This window comes from Melospiza georgiana, chromosome 16 (assembly GCF_028018845.1).
Source record: "Melospiza georgiana isolate bMelGeo1 chromosome 16, bMelGeo1.pri, whole genome shotgun sequence".
NCBI lineage: Eukaryota > Metazoa > Chordata > Aves > Passeriformes > Passerellidae > Melospiza > Melospiza georgiana.
In genome coordinates this window covers 4,802,232-4,823,201 of record NC_080445.1, presented here as the reverse complement: position 1 = coordinate 4,823,201, position 20,970 = coordinate 4,802,232, and the positions used below count along the sequence as shown (strand labels likewise).

General features: G+C 43.7%; 1 protein-coding gene across 1 annotated transcript in view; it reads right to left on the bottom strand.

Annotated features, from left to right (window-relative positions):
- The window catches only part of MAD1L1 (mitotic arrest deficient 1 like 1), a 346,877-nt gene that overhangs the window by 154,027 nt on the left and 171,880 nt on the right, over positions 1 to 20,970 (bottom strand). Inside the window, exon 14 of the mRNA XM_058035443.1 lies at positions 8,322 to 8,410. Coding sequence (XP_057891426.1) covers positions 8,322 to 8,410 — 89 coding nt within the window. The remainder of the gene's footprint in view (positions 1 to 8,321; positions 8,411 to 20,970) is intronic.

Sequence of the window (20,970 nt, the reverse complement as noted above, 5' to 3'; positions counted from 1 at the left end):
CTCAGACATATTCAGTGATACAATGAGGATTTCTGCTTTATTCTCAACTTTCTTTCCAACAGCTTCTAGTATTCTATTTGTATTTTTAACTATGGAGCACTTACCTGATATTTTCAGAAAGCTCTTCACAATAATGTCAGATCTCTTACTTAAATGACAACAGCTCATTTAGAGCTCTCTGTTGTGGGAGTAAAAGTAAAGGTGTTTTCTCTTATGTGCATGGGTTTGGCAATTATTGACATGCAACTTCATCTCCCATCTCAAGCAGCATCCTGAGATTTCTTCTGAAATTCTGAATGCTCTGATAAGCTGAAAAATATCATATTATCTCAAACTCTGCCACTTCACTACTCACAAACCCCTTTTCTGTGTTGGACAAGTTCCTAATTCCCAATCAAAACCATTCTAGGACCTAGTGGAAAAACCCTCAGCATTGTGAAAACATTTATTCTTTGATTTTCCATATTTTAACTTTGTATTACATAAGCAAATTAACGGAAGAAAAATGCATTAAGTTTTACAAAGTAAAAAATATCTTGCCTTATCTGTGGCTCAGGAAATCCTGGAGACAGGGCACAGGGAATCCAGGAGAGCCTCCTGGCAAGGTATCCAGATGTTCTGTGCTGTTCACATGGGCACCCACCACTCGTCACCCCCATAGAAACTACACTGGGACAGCCAGACCTCCAGGGTTTATATATTCTTATCAATCCAACAAAGAATCTCCTTTTTTATTCCATCAAAGCTTTGTTATCACCTTTGGCTCAAAGCTTTTTGAAAGGTCAAATACACTAGATCAACCATACCAGCCTTAGACAAATGATTGGTGAATCCTCCAGAGAACTCTATCAAAGTTGTTAGCCAGGAGATATATGTAGAAAAGATTGGATACAAAAGTTTAGCTTGCATTTAAGTACAGAGAACAAAATCCTGATGCTCCTTCAAGACTCTCCCCTTCCACATATTAACTTCTTGGGATTAATTGTGCAACTAATACAGAACAACACTGATCTTTGGATTCAATTTTCGCAGGAGCCTTTTCTCAGAATATTTTTAAAAATTAATTAACTTGCTTAATACTTTTAAATTATCTAAATTAAGCTGAAAATCCTTGCACCATATAATAAAGTATGCAACCATCTGCCAACATCCCAAAATTATGCAACAGCAATTTCAGGTACGAGGAAGAAGTAATCTCTCCTCTTCATTTGGCAACAGTTCCAAACTTTTCCACAGAAGCAGGTTGATCTACATCATGTTCAGCACAGAAATGTCTCCTTTATAAATATGCAGTTTGGATTGCCTAAATTATTTGTAAGCCTGACCCCTGCTGGCAATTTTCAAATATTATAAAGCCTCATTTTTCCTGCTCTTGGAAGCCTCTAAAATGCCGAGGAACAGCTTTAGCACTGTCCAGGCCATTAAAAAATATCATCAATAACTTTCAAAAGAGACACCAAGCTAGTGGGGAAGGAGGATGCTGCAGCAGGAGACTGAAAAGGTCAGGAAAAATGGAAATTCAAAGTGGAATTAATGCTTTTAACAATGCATTTCTAAATGGATTGCAGACCAGGTCGCAAGGAGAGCAACACTCTTCTCTGAGGAACAACAGTGCAGCAGCTCCTGAAAGGTCAGAGCCAGACACAGGACTCTCATCAGCGCTTTCTCCATCCTTGACATGCTGAATTTTAATTGGGAACAAATTTCTCCCCATCCAGACTCACAAATACTCTGATGCTGCCTTTATCTGCCTGCAGAACTTGTCTCGGTGGGGAGGTTTAAGATCAGGCCTCTCAGTTGCCCTTTGAAAATCACTCACAGCAGCAGCCAGAAAACTCTTCCCAAGGACCTGAGACACAGCTGTAATGAGGGTAGATTCAAGCCATTACATTTTTGTGCTATTTCACCTGCAATTTTAGGATTCAATAATCTGTTTGTGCCCTTTGTGCCTCGCTGCTGAGCACACGGTGATTTAAAGCCCGGGGCACTCCCAGTCAGGCAGCAGATATCACGGAATCCTGAAATGCTGGTTTGTGGTGGAAGGGACAGTAAAAACCATTTAGTTCCCCACTCTGCCATGGCAGGGACACCTTCCCCTATCCCAGTTTGATCCAAGCCCCATCCAGCCTTGGACTTTTCCAGGGATGGGGCAGCCTCAGCCTCTCTGGGCAACTCTCTCCTCACTCTCACAGGGAAGAATTTCTTCCTTATTTCCCCTTTAGCCCTGGCCTGTGTCAGTTTGAAGCCATTTCTCCTTGTGCTACCACTGCATGCCATGTCAAAAGTCCCTCTTCAACTCTCTTGTAGCCCCTTAGGGTCATCTTGGAGTATTCTCTTCTCCAGAACCACCTGCAACAGGCTGAGGAGCACTCCTGAGCCGGGGGCCACAGCATCTCCTCCCTGAGCATGGCCTTGGGCTCATCCCCAAGGTGTCTGCTCCTTCCCAGTGTCCCAGCTTTGGGGGCATCCTCCTTTCCTGGCACAATGTAGGGCTGTAGGGCTTGTCCCATGCTCTGGGCATTGAACCAAGGGCACTCCCTGGCTCTCCTTCAGAGACAAAACCTGCTGCTTCCTCTGCACTGAGGAACAAGAACATTTCTGCAACCTTTGTGCCAAGAGGATTTTGGGACTGACTAGTGCTCTCACCATTCATCCCTCTCCTATCTTATTTTTAACACTGTTAAGTGTCCTGGATCTCCAGTGGGAAAACATTCAGAGCCATTAGCAAACAGTTTGTGCTATTCCAGCTTTGCTTCCCAGCCCCCTGGGAAACACTTCCCAATGGCAAAGAGAGAGAAGCAAGGGAAATCCTATCTATATATAAACACAGCAAAGCATTTGCAGCTGGTGGTTAAAATATGGAAGTCAAATATTGAAAAATATTTACTGGCTTGGCACTTGGATTTTTTTTCATTTATGGATTTTTTTCATGAAGTTCACATACAGGGATGGTTGTGCACTGCTTTGGGATGCGCCAGCAGACACAAAGGCAGCCTTGGTGCACACTCCTTGTGCCTTTTGCCTCCAGGAATACCTGCACAAGAGAGGTGATGCTATTTTATCACCAGTTTGCAATCCTCCACTTATTAGATATTGGAGTTACCTGCAGGTAGGGAGAACAACCCAAGACAAATCCGTGTGAGCACCATGAAAAGCAGGGTTCAGAAAGACCTGGGTACAGCACCATCATCTACCAGCTCAATTTTTGGCCCAGAATGGTTAAAAGGGACCTTAAAGATCATTCAGTTCCAGCCTCCCCACCATGGGCAGGGACACTTTCCCCTAAACCAGATTCCTCCAAGCCCCATCCAACCTGGCCTTAAAAGCTGGTGTATATTCTAAAACCAGCCCTGTGCCACAAGGAAGGAAGGAAGAACATCAATTATTTTCTGAAATACCAACACCATTGTCAAGTTTCATAATACAGGAAGAAACTATTTGAATTAATTTCTGAGGAATTCATTAACTTCTCCATACAGGGGTTTGAAAACATGAAAATATTTAATCTCTGGCAAAGATCTCTTCACCTGTCTAGAAGATTTTCCAGGAATCAGACAGCTCAACCAAGAGCTGAAGGCTCCACAGGCATAAGGTAAATTGATGCCACCTCCACAACCTTTCACAAGATCAAATTTAGTTCAAGAATACAGATTCATTGGCATTTGCTCAGCCTCATGGATTTTCCCTCTTTTAAAAACTGAGCTTTATATTGCTTTTACTGCATGTTTCATTATCTCAAATCAGAAGGGAGAAGGAGGAAAAAAAAACCCACCTACAGCCTCAGGTCTCCTAAAATGACACTTGTGAGAATCAGGAGACATCCCACTGTGTGTGTTCAGTCTGTCTGAAAACCTGAGATCGTGAGACAAGGCTGCTCCTAGCTCAGAGAGGAAAAACGGGGGCAATCTGTTGGATTTTCAACAGCAGCCAGGCACTCCAAAAAGTCTCTCTGAATCTAGAGCTTTTCAGAGGAATTAACCAGTGGAAACTCCCCCCACCATCACCCTTTTATCCCGGTATTATTGGTTTTTAATGTTCTCAGCTGTGTTATGTGGCTGCCTGTGGAGATCACCAATGAGGACATGTCTCACTGAGGCCCCATCTGCCAAGGGGACAAGGCCATGTGGAAAAGCCACTGCAGAACAGGAAAATACTGAATGGAGCACAAAACGTATGTGTTGGGAAGATGCTATTAAGGGATCCAGATGGCATTGAGATGGTGTTAGGAGCAGAGCAGACAGAATTTCAGCAAGTGTGACTAATGGGCATTGGCAAGGACATGAATTTCTTTTGAATTACTGTAACTCTACCCAGTCACTAAATCCACAGAAAACATTTAGGATTTACTGGGGTTGCAGCTTGACAGCAGAAAGAAAAAGTTCAGATTTGTTCCAGATGAAAAGGTCCTTCAGCTGTTGCCACTTAAGTCTTCAGTGAAGTCCTTTTTAAATATATTCCTTTTATTTATAGATTCTGAAATACCAGCTTCTGCACAGTTATCACCTTCCCTCTAAAAGGTGCTATTGCCCAAATGCTGTACCCTACAGAGCAGGAACTCAATGGGTTGACCACTGTTTCTTTTCATAGGATCTGCAGAATATAAACAAATATTATTTCAGAGGGAGCAGCAAAAAGTGTGAGAAATGACAGCATTAGCACTGCTTTTATTGTCTCTCCAGAAACGATGGTGCTGGGAGAGAGTTTCACATTTAAAGTTATAAAAGGTCTGACGAAATAGCACTTTGTTCTCAGGAGAAGGAGGAAAAACTGATAAAGTCTTTCAAGTTTCTGGCTTGAAAATTTACTTTCCATACTAAAGAAAAATGAGACAAAAGGTATTTTTCTTAAAAGCTCTCGTTCACTCACAGGAGGTAAATACAGATTCAAAGGATTAATATGGATTTTTTTTTTCCCCCTCCTTTATGTCTCCCCTGCTTTTGTTTTCAGAAATGAGCTCCTAGCCACGGGGCCTATATGGAAATGCCTGGAGGCTCTACAGTCCATTCCTGTTCTGCACATTCTCTTGCTGGCTGCTATTTTTCACATTCCTTCGTGACAGCAGCTAACAGGGGAGGCTGGGCTCAGCCCAGAGCAGCTGACAGGCCGTCCTGTAGGTTACAGGATTTCAAAGACTACAACAAACTACAGAGATGGAAATAACTCCCTCATAAACTGTGGCATTTCTTTCCTCACTTTCCAGTTTGGAAGTTTGTGCTCTTCCCCATGTTTTCTCCCAGAATTAGTTTCTGGCAGTGCTGTAGAAGGAAGGAGTGGCAGTGGAGTTTGTGTTGTTCTCCTTAGCAGCTACAGAAAATTGAGTGAACTGATGCTGTTGAGGGTCACAGGAGGAGGATGAGCACAGCAGACCTAATCCCTTCCCATTCTGATCCCTGCTCTCCTCCAAACCCTTTCTGTTCTTTAATCACACCCACCCAGTTCACTGCTGCTGTATGGAGAGGACACATCCAGCTGAGCCACAAGGAGTGTTCTGATGTGAATCACAGCACATTCTTCCTGAGCTCCAAAGGGCTGGGAGAATACAGTGATTTATTCTGTGTTCCTTTGAGAAGGAGCCTCTTCTGTGAAGAAAGAACTTGGCCCAGTTTCTTGAACAATGCTCAGAAAATGCAAAATAAAGTCCAACCATATTCATTGACTGCTTAAGTCTAGAAACATAAGAAAAAAAATCTTTATGGAGTCAATTCTGAGATTTCTCTCCACTCAGATGTGGAGTGCCTGAGAGTGCATGGAGATGTCTGAAGCAGTAATAGAAGCCAAGAGTAAGGAGAAAGGAGCAGGGACTGGCTTGCAGTGCTCCAGCAAAGAAGGATTCAGCAGAAAGAAAATGCTTTGCACCAAGGCATTTACTGTTAGAGCTGAGCAGTGAAAAGGGTGATCAAAATCAAACAAATCCAAGCTTTGTGGAACAGCTCTGTAACTAAATAACCAGCATCAGGGCCTGGGACAAGTATTTAAATCAGCCATGAGACCAAAAATGGTTCAGTAAAAAATGACAGGAAAAGCCAGTCTGGAATTAGAACGTGGAACTGTGGCTGCTATGCACCCACAGCTTCAGGAGCAAGAGAGATGAAAAACCAAAATATCAACGTGAAAGAACTGCAGAAGCTTGGCCTCTGCTGAAACAGCCTTCAGAGTATGGCCCATCATTGGAAAACAGCTCTGCACCATCAACCACCCCACTGGGAACTGGCCTGGGTTTGGGACATTGCCTGAGAGGTTTGACACCATTTCATGAAAGGAGGAGAGAGTGAGATTAGTAATCAAAGAAACTCCTTAAAAACAAAAAGGGAGAACCAGGAGCTTTAGGGCTGCTGTTGAGCTGAATCAAACACCACAATCCCATAACAAGCAGGTTTTTGTGAGCTCCACTTATCCCTGCCCAGGAAACTGATTTTCATTCAGGGCAGAGCCAGACATCTCCATCCCCATTCCACAAGCCTGTCCCACCATGGTGTGGTGTGGACTCTGTGGCAGTCCAGCTGCTCCCCCCTGCACACACTGCCCCTGAAGCTGCTCAGGTAGCAGTCAGTAAATGCTGTTCAGGGAAGCTAAACACCAAATAATGAGTCTTGGAGGGGAAAATAAAGAGCCAGAACATCTCCCAGATGAAAGGGTGCTGCAGCAACACCAACCAGAGAGAGAGAGAGAGACTGGGCAGGCACTGTAGAAAAACTCTGCAAACCTGCAGGTCCCAGAAGACAGCAGACAGGCTGCTGGCTTTACTGATACACAGGCACATTATTAATCAGGAGTGACAGGTTTAATGTTGCCAAAGAGGTGCTGAATACTCCTGCAGCAGTGTAAACCTCAGGTTTCACAGGGTCCAGTGTGCCCAAGCACAGGAAAAGCCTGAATGAGCTAAAAAAAAAACCCACAAAAGGCAAAAGTTGATGAAGACAGGTTTATCTCCCTGAAAAAGGGAAGTCATAGCATTCTCTCCTTTAGCAGAACTCAAACATATGATAGAATAAAAAAAGGAGATGTATGCCTTGGGCCTCCAGAACTATTACAGCACCTTGAGGGAACTATAGGAGCAAGTCCCCAATATTAGGTGTACAACCCTAAAATGTATTGGAATAGCTTAGCTGAACATGTGTTATTTTCAAGCACCTCCCTCCTGCTATGGAACTGGGCTTTCAAAGCCATAAAACAAGCTCCAGAGGCAAAGCACAAGAGCAAAGCCATAACATACAGGCCAGTAATTTCTGCTTTCTGCAAATTCTGCTTGCTGCAAAACCTTGCTTTCAGTCCTATGAGGCAGTCACACTTTATTGTGATGGAGCTGAAAATATAAAAGAATTAAGAAGTGAAAGTCCAGCCAAAGTCTTACATCAGCTGAGAATAAAATACTCAGGAGGAGTACTTGTGAGGACCTGATTTGCCCAACTTAAATAAAAGGAACTTTATTAAACATTCAGAAACAGATGAACTTTTTTGCGCTCAGTATTTATTGTGTCACCTGCTTTGCAATGGAAGCTATAAAAGCTTTAATAAATACATGGAAAGGTTGTTTAGCTTCACTGTAGCTTTTGTACATGCTCATGTATCCTCTGCTGAAATGGTGTTTTGTAACTTCTCTTTCACTGAATCACAACAGGTACCCCTCTGCCATCTCCAGCAATGCACAAGGGGAAACATCCCTCTTTTATCTCCAGTGCTACACAGGCATCAGCAGCACAAAAGCTGGATTCTAAACCTCTTCACACACATGCCAACAGATCCTGTATTTACAGTCAAGATTTGGTCAAAATAACAAATAAACAGCAATGCTATTTCCACAGGAAATCAGTCAAGAGGGGGAACAGTGATGCAGGAGCCAGGCTTATGAATTAACTGACAGCAAAAGACCCCAAACATCAGAAGAAAAGAGCCTGAAGCGTCCCAAAAGATAGCAAAGCTTATAAAGTATCTAAATGCAGGACAGATCATGAGCTGAGTGTTTCTGCTAATGCTTCATGGGGTTCTCACGTCCATAAAAACTGGTGAGAAAGTAAAACTTGTGCTCAGAAAAAGAACATCCTACTTCAGGAACACAAGGAAAATATGTCCTGATCATCACCCCATTTGCCTGAACTTTATGCTTTAGTGCATGAATTTTATGCGTATAGACTGCCTATAGACACAGGCAGTCTACACACATAAAATTCATGCACTATGGCATGGTGAGCTCCTGTACCTGCTGCTCCACCAGGTGATGACAAAAACCATAGCAGGCAGTGGAACTACCCCAGGCATTTCCCTTCTCATTAGTTCCACCAAAAAGAGAGGAATCAGCTCAGCCTTTCCCTTGCCTTGCCTACCTGAGCGTGTCCACCTCCTCCTTGGTGATGACAGTGCTCTGCTCAGCCGTGCACTGCTGAGACTTCAGGACCTTCATCTCCACCTCCAGCTGCAGGAGACAAAAGGCATTAGTACCTGCAGCACTGCTGAGGGCACACAAACAGCAAAGGGAGCAGGAAATCATCAGGTTCTGCACAGGTCAGACTTCTCGTGATACAGATGTGAAGCACAACTTCTCTCGTGTTGGATGTCAAAACCTCACAGAACTCTCCTTCCCTTTGCAATTCCTTTTGTCTTTCCTGACATTTTCTCCACAACAGATGAGACACAGAAAATGGAATGTTACTAGCAAAGCTTCTGCTTCTCTTTCAGGTATTTCCCCTATTTTCCCCCATGGATAATGGGATGCAGAAGCCTCTGTGTGGCATTAGGAGCTCACTGGGACCTGAGGCTCAGTATTGATAGTTCAACTTCATTCAATTCCCCCTCAGAAGAAATGAACCACAGGATTACACTGTCTTGTCCACAACAACTCTGAGACACATACATTGAATCCAAAAGACTGGGGAATATTTCCAGCACTTTCCAATATACACTTCTAGCTCTAGCTGCTCAGGTAGCTCTGGCTGAACAAACAAACAATTAAGAATATTTTCTGCCTCTGGCTTTGTTTGGGTAGGAATTCACAAGAAAGTATTTCAAAACTCTACAGACATGAGAACTTACCCAGATTCTACAATTCCCAGACTCCCTGACTTGTAGCAGTCTGGATCCTTAATTCAGAGTTCATGACAACACACAGATTGATAAACTCCATATGTTACCTCTTTCTAAACCCCTCAGAAAATGATTTATTATGAAGTGTAAGCAGAGACAAACTACCTAGAGGATACTCAAACTTCTGCTCCAACACCTACTCCCAGCTTAGACCTTCTTCACACACTCATCCTTGAGATTCTGGACTTCTTTTTGTCATCTGTCTTTTCACCACCTGTCGACTAATTCCCCTAATAAATCTGTTGACGGAAATGATATTTTTTCACCCAGGAGGAAAAAAATAAGCAATCCAGCTTTAATTATAAATGCAAAACTTATGACCACAGAGAGTTCAGCGCTCAGCATCAGGGAAATAATCCATTAATACACCATTCCCTGCAACAGCATAGATTAGACTTGTAGAGCAAAATCCCATTGCAAGGGCAAACTTCTGCAAGCTTTTTGCAGAAACTCTCCAAAAAAGGAGCATCTTGTCATGGGCAGTCATATTGCTTAGACAGAACTGAAGTTCTGACATGCTGCCTTCTCTGCCCTTCCATACTTAACAGAAAAGACAGGCAGAGCATGGCAGTGCTGTTGGCAGGAAAAGGGCAGATAATAGATGGTTGGATTATGCTCCCAGCCCCTCTTCTGACACCAAAGGAACAGAGCAGAAGAAAGCACCAAAAAATGGTTTAAGCTAATTCCCCCTGACACCCCAAAAAGCCCTGCATTCTCCCCCTGCCTGTCAAGAAACATCTAGGAATAAAAAATAAGCAAAGGCCCACCTGCATCATCAGACTGTACAAATGTTAATGCATATTAGCTGCCTGATAAGATTATCACAGCCAGAAATGCTTCCCTCAATTTTCTGATTACTGAGCTTATCTCTCCCAGCTCAGCCCATCACAGATGGCTGGGGATAAAGCAAGCACACCAGATAATTCCAGGAATGTGAATAAAAGGTGCAGGGATGAGGAGTAGGCTTCAATTCCAACCTACTTCTTAGCAGGAAAACATTCATTATGCCTCCTGTTTCCCATGTGTGCTGCAGCCTGGATGTGTTTGCTGTTAGGAGTTTGAGGATGTTTTCTGTGCTGAGTGAGGGCAGCACTTGAAGATGGAAGGGCTGGTGAGTTATTTATCACTGGCTAAGAGGGCTCAAGAGCCTCAAAGCCCACGTGGCACCTGCTCACCCACACAGATAAATCACTGCCACCTTCTCAGGGGACAAGGGGGACATTCCACAGAGATGGGTGAGGAATCTGCTCTTGGGATCTGGGGGCTCTTGTGGTGGCTGCACAGAAAAAACAGAGTGTGTGACAGGAAAAGGAGATGGGAGAGTGAACACAAGTGAGCTTGTGAGAAGCATCTCACTCCATACACAAATTTAGTGCCAGGTATGCTCAGGATGAGATTCTGCTGGGTTTCTAAGAATAAGCTGCTGAAAGAGAATGAGGAGGAAAGGGCACATGGGCTGTGAGGGCGTTTCATCTCATTTTTATGTTCTCTCAATTTGCAAGCACCAAGACTCCCGGGGCTGAAAATCTGATGTGCCTGAGGTGAGAAGGGACAGGAGGACACAATGATATCACTACAGATGAAACTGGCTTGAGGAGAGAGATGTTGACACAGACCTGCTTCCCAGAACTAGGATTAAAACTACTGGAGAATTTAAAGTTCAGGCCAAGACACAATTTTGTGTCACAGGAAATTACTGCCATTCAGAGCTCACTAATTGTTGATGAAATAAGAAAGTAAAACAATTAAGGTATTAAATACTTCATTCAAAATGCGTTTTTTCTAGGTTTCATCCCTAGCAGTCATTAGGAAAACATCCCTTACTGCCAATCTCACCAAAGACATTAACATATTCAGATATTAAAAATGCTATTTATTATTATGTTATTAATGTCTTTTCCAGGACAAAAACAGTTAATTGAGATGAGATGGAGTGGATTACTCCTGGGACCCAATTCTGCTTTTCTGAAGGCAATAGAGTGCAAGCAGCAAGACAAAACAAGAATTAAGAGAATGGGTAAAAATAAGGAATCTGTTGATAAAGCCCAAGAGGTGAGGAGCTTTCCAAGATCATTCCCTTTGACACAGCCTCAGGATAGCTCTGGGAATGGGTGATGAGCATGAAATAATTCACCACCAGTTTGTCCCTTCCTGTTCACTTGTCCTCAGTACTTGTGCTGAAGAACAGACTCAAGAAACCATAAGGAAAGGAAGAGCCAAACCCCTCCTGCTGCTTTCCCTGCCTAATTCCCATCACATCCCTTTTCCTAAATTAATTTCCAGTCCTGGTTTCTTGTTCACCAGATGCCACTTTCAGCAGACATTTTATGCTTTTTGAACCAACTCACCATTCCTGACTAAACTCTTCCAATTTTTATCAATAATTTTATGTGACTGGCTGAGTTAAACTTTTATTGCTTTGAATACATTAAACTAGTAGAAGTCATTACCAAGCAGAGAGGGGAAAAGGGCTGCTCAAATTACAGCTCACTGCTGCATTCCCCCATTCCATACCAAACGACCCAGGTCAGCCTTGCTCTTTTAACTGGCATTGAGAGCAGACAGGGAACATTGTTGTGAAAATACAGCATTGTACTTCTTGTCCTGAAAGCTGCACAAGAGGGACCTAAGGACCTACCTCAACTGCAAGAGCTTCAGGGATTATATCACCCAGGATCAGACCCCCAGTGCTATTCCCACCCTACAGAACACATTAGCAACTTGTTATTTTAATAGTTTTTAAAGCTACCTAAGGTTTTTATGATAAGGCAGAATAATGAGTAATATGAGTGCCCATGGTTGAATAAAACACATGAACAGGTACTTAGTATTTTGAGGATGTGTTGTTCTCCTCTCAAAATATAATGGTGCCCCTTGTTCTCAACCTAAAGTAATTCCATTTATCCTGACCTATGTCATCTCTTTCAATTCTTAAGCATGAATTCCAGCACAGCTTTATTACTCTCAATAAAAAGTGATCAGGACACATACAGGATATAGACTAATTTTAGAATGTCCATTTTCAGAAATATGCAAGTGCCCCAAAAGAAGAAGTCCAAATAATTTTTCCAAAGTAAGTACTGCCATCATTATTTACCAAGGGGGAAAGAGAGGAAGAACATAGATGCATTTTCATCTAGTATTTAATTATATGAAATATCATTCTTCTTTCAGCCTTACTTTTAAACCTGCCTGGACAAGATTCCAAGAAGGTGGTTCTCCTCCAAGTGTTAATGACATAGCAAACACCCACAGCAGGGAAAGAAATATGTTCCTCCCTGATTCTCTCTTCTGTAGCAATTCTTTAAAGACATATGAGACGACAGGAAAAACAAAATTATGAATTCATCTCCTGACAGCTAGAAGAAACAGAACTTTGGAGAGTTGATTTTCTTGGTATGTTTCTGGCATTTGTCATTTCTGACCCATATTTGTCCCCTCCAAGAAAGCACCCTGAGTCTCTGCAATGCCATGGACCTCTTGTTCCTCAACTCAACTCCAGCAGGGTCCAGCATTGATGGAGAAAAGCTTTCCCAGAGCCTCCCACTGACCACTGCTGTCCACACCCCATCTTCAGAGTGAGGCTTATCAAAGGTCAGATCAGTCAGCCTTGAAAACCACATTTACAAACTTCTGAAAGTTTTAAACACACTGCCCAAAAGAATGATCAAATCTCTCTTCAGGTGACTCATTTTGGGTAGTAAAGGACTCAAAATCTAAAGTATTTCAACTCACTGCCAAAGTAGGATTTGCATGTTGAAAAAAGAAAAAAAATGGGGGCTGGTTTACTCGCCCACATCATGTACACACATTTCACAGAACACATGCTGGAGACATACAGTTATTATTTGAATAATGAGTGCATTTTAGTGAGGGGCTGATACAGCAATCTTATCCTGATGAAGTGTGTCTGCACGTCATTCAGCATTTTTGGAACTGTAAAAAGCAGGAAATGCTGAATCCATTAGAAATGTCTAAAGGTTTATTTAACAATGGGCTGATGCAACATCCTTTGAAAGGCCTTCCTCAGCAAAAGAGCTGATTTTGAACAGCAGAGATAAATGGGAACTGAATTGCACAGAGCCAGCATGGAAAGGTGAATTGAGAGGTTGTGTTGGACTACAAGTCTCAACACAATTCAAGGAGCTATTTCAGTACATAAATATTTAAAATGTATGAACACCAAGCAGACTTGGAAAGGAAGAGTGTAGGCTAAAATAGACAAGAACAGAGAAAGGGGACCCCGGGTGTGATCCATGCTCTGGGCTCTGAAAACAGGCAAACCAGCACCTTGACATGGCAGTGGTGCCATTTGTGCTTCTCTCCATGGGATGTAGCAGACTAAGGAGCTTCTCTGCCTCTTCCCACAAGGCAGCACAGCAAGCTTGATGTTCTCTGCAAGCTTATAAATCTGGCATCAAAAATCCAATGTACATGCAACACCAGTGAGTTTAATTTGGTGTCCAGCAATACCACAGCAAAGTAAGACACCATGCTGAGCACTTCAGAGATCATTCTGCTCAGCAAAAAAAAGCACCACCATCTCTTCCATATGCCCATCCCACTGGGATTCCAAAGGGCTGATCCCCCAAAACATCTGCAGAGAAGAACACAGAGGGAGAAATAAGCCTCACCAAATTTCCTAGTGAACTTTACTCTTCTTCAAAAAATAGGACAGTATTTGTAAAACAAAATATTGCCTGCCATTTAGAAACAGGCTAAGCAGCCCAGGATTAGTTGGTACATTTTCTTGGGAAAATTAAACCTTGATGCCATTGTGAAACAAAAGCAATAAAGCCAAAGAAAATTAGATATTCAACAAAAAGTGGTTTGGAAGTACCCATCTCCCACTTGTCTGAAGAAAAGAATATGTATTATTTTTTTCTCTTGGAAGATGAAGGCTGGCTGGATCACAGTCACCAGTCCCTAGGGGCTCCACCATCTGTAACAAACTTGCTGTGCTTTTATCACTGAGAAGTCAGGGCTAGGAGCAACCTCTCAGCAAACGCTTTCCTAAAGATGTACTCATGCATATATATTATTGTTGATACACACACACTGGGAAATGGACATATGCTGACTTCTGCTTCTCTCCAATACAGTCTGGACTGTGGCTTTTCTCCTCCTGTTGCAGTAAAAAGAGAGCAATTTTTCAAGTTTATACCAAATGTCATTCTATTTCATTTCCAAATATAATCTCCCAGAGAGAAGGTTCACTTGCCCTATTTCCAATCTCTAAAGTTAATACACAAATTTATATTCCTTTCTCCCACTCGCTCTCCTAAATTAAGAGGTGTAATTACTGGGAACGCTCGCTCCAAACGAACGGAGTGCCAGGGGAGAAGGAGCTGTCAGGGCTGGACGTCTGCAGCAGCCACGCTCCCCTCTCCCCCATCCCTGGAGGACCCTGCTTATGAGGCAGTTTCTGTCTTTCCCATTAGCAGGGGGAGCTCACACGCAGGAGCAGATGACAACCTCTCCCTTTCCAGCCAGGGCAATCAGAAGGGACAAAATGACAAAATTCACTTCAGCCTGCCAAGGCCCACTGGTGCTTGCCAGGATGATTCCTCCCCAAACCCACCTTTTTCCCCCTCCTCAGCTCTGCTGACCTCTCAGGCAACACTGAGTTCCTTAAGAACAGCAGAGAAATGCAGATTTGTGATCTAAAAATTCAGCCCCAGTCTCATCACTCTCCCCCTTCCTCATACCCAGCACCCTCTCCAAAAGAAGATTGATTATTATAATCAGACTTAGCTCTGACACAGCATTTGCATTTTCAAAGCACAGCATAGTCATTAACTAATTCATCTACCCCAAGGGAGCCTTAACGAGCATTCACCTCTCTCCCCTCTGATTCCCAATGCTCAGGCAGCCTGCAGCTTGCCTTCCAACACCTCCCCTCCACATTGTGTGGCACCAGCACAACTTGGGGAGACTCCAGACAGGCCCAGCCCTGCTGCAAAGGAACAAGAGGACAAATGCACAGCCAGCCCATTTAAACCAGCCACTCTGTGGTTTCCATACCTAATCACAGCAGGACAGGGTATGGCAGGAAACTGTTCTGCAAAATGAGGCCAGTGCCACATGGGTCTCAAAATGGCCCAAACCTGAGCTGCCAGTCCAGCTGCAAGCATGTGAAGAAGGAATCACCATCACATCACAGCCCCAAAGCCCCAAATTCCTGCTGCACAACCCATCCAACAAACTCTTCCTTGAACACCTACAACACACCTTTGCTCTGTGACTCCTGCCCCTCTCAAGTGTCTTCTCACATCCCAACACCACCAGATGCCCACCATCCATCCCCGCCCACCTTCCCTGGTGCTGTATTTATTTCTGTTTAATAATCTGGGATGGGTGCGGGATGTGGCTGGAAATAAGCACTACTACTACTTCAGATGGATGGAAGCTGGCTCAGAGCTCAAAATTAACAAACCTGGAAAGTTCATGGGGAAGAAGAGCAAACATCTTGTACAAGAGACACACTGAGCAGGGGAACTGAAGATGTTAATTTAAACCTATGAGTTTATTCAAGTATAATTACACATTTCAGCCCTCACTCCAAGAAAGGAGCAGACAAGGAATCTCTTCCTCTCAGCCTGTCCTGCCCACGCTCGCAGGCACTGCTGAGACCTCACTGCCACTGCTTGACAGCAAAACACCTTTGACAGCTCCACATCCAAACCCCTCTCTTTGCTCTAACAGCTCATTCTGAAGAAGGATCACCTAATTTCCATGTTCATTCAGCTCAGAGCTCTCTGCTGTTATCAGCCTTGCTCCACCACATCCACCAGGCGTGTAGATGACTGTTTCCTTTAATTAGTACCGAAAGCTCCTCCCAGCCAGGGAGAACAAAACAGCTGGTGTCCACCGAGAGAAGGCAACTCTGGAGTAATTAGCCTTAACTGGCTGACACCTCCTACCCATTACTCCTGGTTAGAACAGCAAAACACAGAATAAGAGCCTGCTTAGGGAACCTGTCGAGGTGCCAGACAGGATGTGCCACATCCCTGCCCAGTGTGGCTGTGGTGCTGGCACAATGGAGTTGTCTGCTCTTGAGAAGAGCATCACACAGATCACTTCTTTCATGCAGGAACAGGCACATTTTGCTAGAATCAAGTCTTCTAGCAGCTATAATTTACAGGCAAAGCAACAAATAAATCTGCAAAGATGTCATACCTCCTCTGTACAGAGTTTGAATACAGTTTGTTTCCTAAAAATATAGCCTCGAGGAGTTTCCTGAGCATTCAGTCAAGAATTCTCATCAAACAGGAGCTTGTAATCCCACCTCTCACTCCCTCCATCAGTTTTCTCGTTGAAAAATCATCACATAATAAACAGTCAGAGAAGAATCTATGCAGTTACCAAGCACCTAGGAAGATCAAAGGGGAGAGAGGAATCCAACATCCATTTTTGTTTCTTTGTTTCCTAACATAAACACAGTGGAATCAATCCTGCTTAATAAAGTAAAGAGAGCAAAGGAGCCTTCACTGAGCGCTTGAACTTAATCTTCTTTCTCTTGCTCACATGGAACAGCACACAGCCTGGGTTTTTAGGAACAGCCCTCTCTCTCCTTCTGCAGCTCCAGACCAATTTTGCAGTTCACTACAGCTGGGAGCACTGTTTGCTGGCACATCCTGGCAGGGGCCAGCAGAGCTGCCTGCTAAAGCTGCTCTCTGAACTCCCAGAGCTGGGAAATGTGAGGATGGGGCAAGGGGCCCAGCTGTGTGAAAGCAGCAGCTCTCCTGACAGGGCCTCCCAGCTGCTTTAAAGGAAGCTGCAGAGCCTTGAAGAAGCCTTGTTCCCCAAACCCTGCCCAAAGAACAGGTTAAGTACAGCAGGCTGAAAATTTTCTAGCTAAATGACCCATCCTGAGATTAGCCTGTGACAAAAAGCAATGGGCTTTTAATGTATAAAAAGTGAGCAATCTCTCTCCTGGTGCCAAAACCCAAAGGTCACAGGGCCCTGCCAAGACTGCTCTGCTCACTTCAGCCTCTGGGATGATGCCTGCAGGAACCTTCAGTTGCCAGCAGCAGTCACAGAATAAAAGACAAACAGCAATTTCCTCTCAAATACCATATGCTCAACTCTTGTGCCAAAGCACAAACCTGGCATTTTAACCTTTGGTGAACATGTTCTTGCTGCCACCAACAATAAACTGTGAGGCCCAGCTCAGAGGAAAGGTGTACTGGATGTGCAGTGATGACATTAGCACTGAACACAGCATTACCAGGACAGGGCCTGGCAGGAGCTAGATTTTAGACAGCCAGTCTTTAGAGGTTAATGAAATATTCATAAATAAGTTAAAATTCTCCTGACAAGCCAGATCCTGTAATACAACAAAGAGTTGTCAGCCTCAATTAAGCAATTCCAAAGAGGTAGGGCTCTGCCATTCATTATTTACCAAGAGGTCACAGGAAAAATTCTGCTCTATGATCTCCTTGTCTCAGTGGATAAATTGGGTTTTACAGCTCCTGCTGGAGGACTCTGCTGCCCTGACAGACCCCAGCCTGCCACAGCTACTACCTATCCCCAGCAACCATCAGCCAAAGGCAAGAAACACTGGGAACAAGCCCTTCTAAGGACACAGACACAAAAAGACTAAAAACAAATGATGTAACAAGCTGATTAGCCTGTTAGTGTAAGGACTAAGTCTTGAAACTTAAACTTTTTTTTTAAGCCTTTATCTCCCTTTTTGTACACACAAAGCCAGCCCCAGGCAAGAAGAGAAGTATCCAGCAACCTTTGATGTGCAGGCACATCCTCTGAACATGCCCTCCGTGCCCCCCCAGATCCCAGAGCTGGAGAGCTTCACATCCCCCTGCATGTTCAGAACAAGCTGTGCTTACAGAATTGGATCTCTTGCATCAGATCTCTCAGGATGGTCCTCTTCTGATGCAGGCACAGCTTCCCAGAGCTGTGAAAGCAGGAGGAAACTGGTCTCCAACCTTGTTACAAGCAAGCTGTAAATCAGTTGTTATTTTGTCCTGTTCTAACACGATTGTTCAACAGCCCAAATTCTTCCTTTCCCTCTCTGGACATGCACAGGCACTTCATGTTCCTTCTACAGCTTCTCCAAGCTGCCTTTTAGGAAGGCAGAATAAAGGAGCAGAAATGATAGAACCCTAGAGGTCTCCTGGACCTCTACCTGGTTTTCTCAAAGTGCTGAACATAATGTAGAGACCCTGCACTTCCCACGAAATTTTAGTTTAGCTAAATTGAACCAAGTGAGCCTGAGGTAGCCCATAAACTTCTTCCAGTTCCTGTAGAGATGAATGAAGCCTGGAAAAGCACAATTCTTGCACGTGTATTAATTACCCTTTTACATCTCCAGGCTGTACCTAGTATAATAAAGCCTCTGATAGTATTCCTGTCCTGTTCTCATTTAACCAAGTAACTCAGTGTAACTCAGATTTTAGTGACAACAGTGACACTTACCAGGACCACTCCAGCTGCAGCACCTTCTAAACAGGACAACTACTCACTTTTCTCCTCTGCTCAACAATTGTAGAGAAAAAACCTCCCCACTTCTCTCTTTCCAGTCATCATCATGCCTGTCAGTACAGCTCAGGTTTTAGGGGTACACCTGTGGCATGGAGGCCATCCCAAATGCTGGGCTGGGAATTAGGGCCATGTCCATGAGTCCCACCTGAGCTGGAACTGCTCTCCAGGTCTGGGTCAGACCATTTACCCCCAGTCTGGCAGCACCTGTCCCATAGGGAAGGGCAGCAGGAAAGCAGCTCTCCACTGCAGGCAGCCACACTTCTTCCTCCTGGCAGTGCTAACCCCGTGTCAGCTCTTAGCACATCAGAAGAGCAAAAGAAAACAATCCTGCTGAAACCAAACAGTGCTGCCGTGTCCCATAAAGCTTCCACCTTAATGGATCCAACAGCAGGTTCATTTGTGTAATGGGACTTTTAAACAGACCGTTTATTTCTTTTTAATTTGAAGGGAATGTGCTATTTGATCCCATGTGCCCGGCTAGATTTTTAAAACAGAGATAAACCAGGAGAATTGACTCACTAAGTCTCTCCTTCTCACCTAATTAAAAGAGCATTGAGATAGGAACGTGCAGAGGTGTAGTGCTGATCACCTCTCCAGCTTACAGCAGTTTGGCAGCTCTCATCCACCAGGATCCCAAGGATTCCTCCACACTCCCTGCTCTGCCCACAGTCACCTGCCACAGATGTTTCTGATGGTGCCACGCTTCTGTGTGCTGAACATGAATTTTCCAAGAGGGAACACAGCAGGTGCAACACACCAACTGAGGCTGTTCATAATTCCCCAGGCTAAGAGAGGGAGAAAAAAAAATAACCTTGTCTGTGTACCTCAGAGCTCACTATATTCCTACCCCGTGGGGAATAGCAGGGACCAGTTTTAATGTAGTTGTTTACAACAGGCACTGAGAGCTCTCAGCCAGGGGAAAAGAAAGGACAAGCACACTCCCATCCCTCTATTCTAGGCTTCACTCCACCTTCAGAACCAAAACTCCACAGTTAAAACAGGGGGAAGACTCAAAATAGGGCATCAATGATTCCTGCACAATCATCCCCCTCTTCTAACAACTTATAATTCCAATTTAAGGGATCACACAATAAAGTGAAGAACGATATAAACATTGTGAAGTAAACAAGCAACAAATGGCTTTGCTGAAGTAAAACTAAAACTACCTGATAGAGAAAAAGATGTCTCAGACACATTCAAAACAAACACAATTCAATGAAGGCCTTTGGTCTAAAAATACAAACGCACAAACACAATTACTGAGAGCACAGAGGCTTTACCACAGAGGAGCATAAACTGATCAGAAAGAGGAAACAACATGAAAACAGAAGAAACAGCACAGAATTGAAATGTCAGAGTGCAAGTCCCGAAACAGCTCCTACAAACTGAGCCTTCCTCAGCCAGAAACTGGAGAGGAGTACAGAGTGGGGCTGATGAACTGATCCCAGGGTGAACATCATCACTGGAAACGGGAGATGACCTGGATACAGCTCAGCTCTTCCACCACACAAGTGGAAGAGGTTCCTGCCTCTATCCATGATTCCGTAGAAGACACTTTTGCAAAACCTACTGCAGGAACACCACCTGGAATGATGTGACCACTGTGATTACTCATCTTCAAAGGAGAGATGGAAAGAGGAAGAGATTTAAAGCAAGCTGCAAGATTCATGAGGAAACTGAAGAGCCTGTTTTAAGAGAAGGCTGCAAGAGCTTGATTTGTTTAACCTAGACAAATGAAAGGCTGGGAGAGAACAATTGTTCTCTATAAATATGTCACAGCATAAATATGAGGGAGGAAGAACAGTCACTGTAGTTTAAGGAGAATATTAGCACAAGAAAAAAATGGATATTAACTGCACATATATTTCCACTTGGAACTGGGAAGATTTCAGCTATCAGAGCAGTCTTCCCATGACAGTAATGGTACAAACAACCAAAGCAGTTTCAAGACAAGCTTGATAAATTTATGGACTGAGATATATACTGAATTTGCCTCAGTTACTGAAGGACTGGACTTTATGGTCTAAAAGTCCTCTTCCAGTCTTCTGTTACTATATCATTTCATTCTGGATTAGCTTCTTTTGCTGTCTCTTTATAACCAGGTTCATGCTTTTCAATCTGATTTGAGAAGTGGATATTTCTCTAAGATTGCCTCACTAAAACTGTTCACCCTGCTGCTCAGCTGAGTGCCAGGCTGCTCATCTGTCTTGGCGTTGCTGGCCTCACATAAAGTGTTAGGATAAAATCTGTCACATGGGAAGGAGATTTGCTGTCACCTGCTAAATCAATTCAGAAATTATGTAATACACTTTTGATAGATGGAGACTTCCTGCACCAGTCAGTTGTCTCCTGCCCCTCCCAACCTGTTGGTTCTAAAGATGTTCCAGC